The sequence below is a fragment of the Echeneis naucrates genome, chromosome 15 (assembly GCF_900963305.1).
Source record: "Echeneis naucrates chromosome 15, fEcheNa1.1, whole genome shotgun sequence".
Classification (NCBI taxonomy): Eukaryota; Metazoa; Chordata; class Actinopteri; order Carangiformes; family Echeneidae; genus Echeneis; species Echeneis naucrates.
In genome coordinates this window covers 9,434,633-9,438,803 of record NC_042525.1, presented here as the reverse complement: position 1 = coordinate 9,438,803, position 4,171 = coordinate 9,434,633, and the positions used below count along the sequence as shown (strand labels likewise).

At 48.5% G+C, this 4,171-nt stretch overlaps 1 protein-coding gene across 1 annotated transcript; it reads right to left on the bottom strand.

Annotated features, from left to right (window-relative positions):
- Positions 1-467: 467 nt before the first annotated feature.
- On the bottom strand, positions 468-3,961 carry lrit1a (leucine-rich repeat, immunoglobulin-like and transmembrane domains 1a). Its single transcript, XM_029521652.1, has 4 exons — positions 3,840-3,961; positions 2,910-3,370; positions 1,823-2,128; positions 468-1,534 (listed from the first exon to the last, which is right to left on the bottom strand). The coding sequence occupies exons 1-4, from the start codon at positions 3,959-3,961 to the stop codon at positions 468-470; spliced, it is 1,956 nt and encodes a 651-aa protein (XP_029377512.1).
- Between the last annotated feature and the right edge of the window lie 210 nt (positions 3,962-4,171).

Sequence of the window (4,171 nt, the reverse complement as noted above, 5' to 3'; positions counted from 1 at the left end):
TAGAGGCTTTGTGATAAAATCATTCTTTTGAACATGAAAGCGTGAGTGCGTTTGTATATTGTGTTATCATTACTGTGTGGCTATATGAGTGACAGTCCAGTGGAAACAGAGAATTAAAATGGTAATATTCTCTAAACTGATATTTCCATGATAGTGCAGCGTGCAAAAGTCCTTTGATAGAAGTTGGCTCTCTGTGGTGGTGGAGTTGGTGGTATGATCCAGCGGGGGGGGGCAGGTGGGGAGGAATCCCACGGTGTGGGCGTGTGTGAGCGAGTGGGAGGGGGACTGTCGTCCGGATGGTGATGAGGGTGAGAGTGCGAGTAGTGATGGGGATATGGATGCGGATGGTGATGAGGGTGGTGGTGGTGGTGTGGATGTGAATGGGTATTGGTGTTTGGACTGGGAAGCAGATGTGGGTGAGTGCGAGGAAGATGGCGTGGAGCAGGAGCCGGAGCTGGAGCATGACGTCAGCAGAAGTACTCATTTGGCTGTCCCTCTATCTTAGCTGTGGCCTCAGAGTCCAAGCTGGAGCGGGCCGACAGTAACCTGTTGGACTCCTCTGGGTTCAGTCGGTTCAAATACTCGCCCTCCAGTCCTTTGGCCTTCGTGGCCGGCGACAGCGTCTCAAAGGTCACATATGAATCTTGGATGTCTTTGGATTTCTTTCCCCAGTACTTCTGAATGCGTCTCTTCAACGCCCCACAGCAAACGATGACAGTGAGTGGGACTGCAATGACACAGGCCACTGTAATCACAATAACATTAATCAGCTTCTGGGTCCCGGTGGCACTGGCTGCTTCATCAGTGGAAAAGATAACACACTGTTCCTTCTTGGGAATCAGCCCCCGGACACACACACAGGCGATGTACTTGGTCCTAGGTACCAGCCCATCAATGGTCACACGGTTCTGTCCCGCCCCCACATTTATCTTCCTCATGTCCCTCTCTCCAAACACAGCATACAGTACACTAAATGCTGTTGTGTTTTTTGCTTTAGGGGCTCTCCAATTTAAAGAAATTGTGTTGTCTGTGTCCCCCACTACCTTTACCGAACGGACAACCCTGTCTGGGTCCTGCTGCAGCGATGAGGTGTTGGCCGCCAAGTTGCTTAAATTTGTCTTCTCCAGATCCAGCAGCGCGTCAGGGTTGGAGGAGGTGGCAGGCCCCGCTGTGGCTCTGTCAGCCAGGCTGTAACTGGTGAGGCCAGGATCGGGACCAAGCCGAGGTGGAAGGCCAGGATCCAAGGCGGGTAGGGATGAAGGGGTGGAGGTTGGAACCACATATCTGGCCACCAGTTTCTCCTGGTAGGCAGCTTTACCCATCTGGTTGGGTTTCTTGCCTTTGGCTTTCTTGTCATTGTTGGTTTGGTTGCCTTCTAGTTTCGGTGAGTTGGACACAATTAGAGATATGACAGCTTCAGCGTTCCCCGCATAGTTTGTGGCTTTGCAGATGTATTTTCCTGAATCCCGATAGGACACACCTGGAACACTGAGGATGGACCAGGTGATTCCCTCCTTTGAGGTCTCCTGCTGGACTGTGGCAGCCAAGTAGAGAGGATACAGTCATTGCACAATGATAAAAGAGGGTCCGCATATGAAAAAGGTTTCATTGTGTGCCATGTAAGAAATCTTTTTTCAGAAATGTGCAAAGAGAGATTCAAAGTGGGTGATAAGTATTGGGAAACTCATTGTTGTGTCCACAGCTGTCAGTCAGACTTACAACTGGTAGCTCTCTGTTTAATTAACTACAGCACAGACAAAAGCATCTTATCTCAGCCACAGAACAGTGATATACCCTGACATCCAGAGAACTGCTGACTCACCTGTTCCATTGAGGGCCCGTCCATCTGCCCTGCGCCATGTCAGGTCTGGAATGGGGACCCCAATGGTCCCACACCGAAGCAGCACATTGTTTCCAACAGCGCTCCGGACTCGTGCGACAGCGGTGTGGATACGTGGGAGCTGACAGCGTCGTAGCTCTGCATCGCTGAATAAAACCCCTGACACACTCTCTGGAGCTGAACAGCGGAGTCTTGTGTCAATGAATGCCACTGAAAGAGTCGGAGACTTCTGGAACTGGACCAGGTCATAGAGCCGGCAGTCACACACCCAGGGATTGTCATGGAGACCTGAGGAGGGGGACATAAGTGAGACTACAGGAGGAAGACCAACATCCAGCTGCGGGCAAAGTGATAGACCAGCCTGCAGATGGCTGATGCAGATGTTAGGATGTTAATCCAGTAAGAGGATTAATATTTAATTCATAAAATACATTATGACCATGACTACGGCAATAATGACGGCAGTGATGATGATGGTCTGGTGATCAAATCAGACTTTACTGTTATTTCACCTGCCTGCCCTTGACCAACACACCAGCCTTTAGAGCCCAACCTGAGAGCTGAGCCAAGCTATTATAATCTACCAGAAAATTTCAATTTATAAGCACCATGTCTATACATTAAAAGTTGAGATGTAGCAATGAGATAAGACCATACAAACAATTATAACATCTGCTTTAGAAGCTGTGTTATACTGTTTTCACTGTATCATTCCTAATGTGTTTACACACCAGTTTTCCCTTGTCGCTGTCCACAAGAGAGGTTGCACTTTCCGGGAAACACTCAAGTCTGCTTACAAATACATTATGGTGCTTTCAAAAAGTAATTATTAAACACTTAAACATCTACTAAATTCCAACGCTAGGTGTAATATTACAGTTTTATCTCCTAGACTCATCAATCCACTACAGCCATGCACAATTGTCTACTTTTTACTAAGCTGTCTCTTAAGAATGAACAGAATTTGCTTTGTGGGTGGTTTGGCCACTTTAACTTGAGGTATGCATTTGCCAGGAGCTGAAGTTCTGGGTGATTAATAGTTGGATGTGGAATGTACACCCTCACTTACCAAGTATCATTTTGGAGCTCTCGGGGCCTTGTGCTGGTTTCACAACCAGCCAGGTGGAGAGCACCTCGGCCGGCAGGGTCAGCAGGTTGTTGCTGGACAGATCCAGGTAGGTGAGGTTCTTGATGTAAGTTGTGGCCCCCACCGGCAGAGAGGTCAGCTGGTTATTGTGCAAATCGAGAAGCCTGAGGCTCGGCATGTCCATGATAGATTCCCAGGGAAAGGCGGTGAGGGCGTTGCCGTCCAGGCGAAGCTCTTCCAGGCTGAACAGTCCCCGGAAACTGTCCGGGTTCAAGGCGGACAGGGTGTTAAAGGACATCCACAGGAATTCCAGACTGGAGAGGTAGTTGAAAGCCTCCGGGGGGATCCGCTGGATGGCCGTCTTCTCAATCCGCAGCTTGGACGTGTCAACAGGGAACCCGACAGGCACAAGAGAGATCTCTGGATCATTGCAAATCACACTCCTAGAGCAGAGACGCAAGTAATCATCCTTCACAAACTACACAACAACAAACGTTTTTACACAGCCACACTGCAACTAAACAACTTCTCAATAAAAGGCACTATTAAATTGGTGAATTATATCATTTTCTGGACTCTATAGGGCAGCAGAATGTGTCCTAGGTTCACAGGCATTATAAGTTCTTGCTGATTAATATTTTTGGATAAATGCTCATTCCCCAATCCGTCCAAACACATAAAACGCAAAAATGTTGAGGCTGAAAGTGCCTTTGAGAGATAATCCTGCATTAAATAAAATTGGACCATCATGCACTCCCTGAATTATCTTTAGTACACGTGGCCACCTCAGTGAAAACATCTGTGAGACGAGACCTGTCCTGGCCTAAAAAAGACGCGTCTGTGCGCACAAACCGCGGCGAATCACGGTGCGTTTTGGATGTAAAATCGCTTCCATTTGGACGGCGTCCTTACCTGGCCTTCGATCCATCACTCAGGTTGTGGAAAAAACAGCTGCACTGCGACGGGCAGGAGTTTACTGGGGAGACGAGTTCACCTGTGGCCACGCAGAGCCCCAGGAGCAGAACGAGGAACATTTTGGCCCACTTTTACGCATACGCAGCTTGCCTACATGCGCCCAGTTTGCGCCCACTGAAATCAATCAGGCTCGCGTTTGTCTCTCATTTACAGGAATATCATCCGCATGGCTTTGTCCCACCGCTTCGCTGTCCCATAGTGATCAGACTGCTATGGGTCCCGAGATAAAAAAGGATATACAAGGATTAGTGAAAGGACTGGCGTTCTTT

What these genes read in the sequence shown, in the direction of transcription:
- lrit1a (XM_029521652.1), bottom strand. Translation starts at nt 3,961, where the DNA reads ATGTTCCTCGTTCTGCTCCTGGGGCTCTGCGTGGCCACAGGTGAACTC. An exon ending in AGTGATGGATCGAAGGCCAG is followed by an intron (nt 3,371 to 3,839) that starts GTAAGGACGCCG and finishes TCTCTGCTCTAG; the next exon opens with GAGTGTGATTTGCAATGATC. An exon ending in GAGCTCCAAAATGATACTTG is followed by an intron (nt 2,129 to 2,909) that starts GTAAGTGAGGGT and finishes CCCCCTCCTCAG; the next exon opens with GTCTCCATGACAATCCCTGG.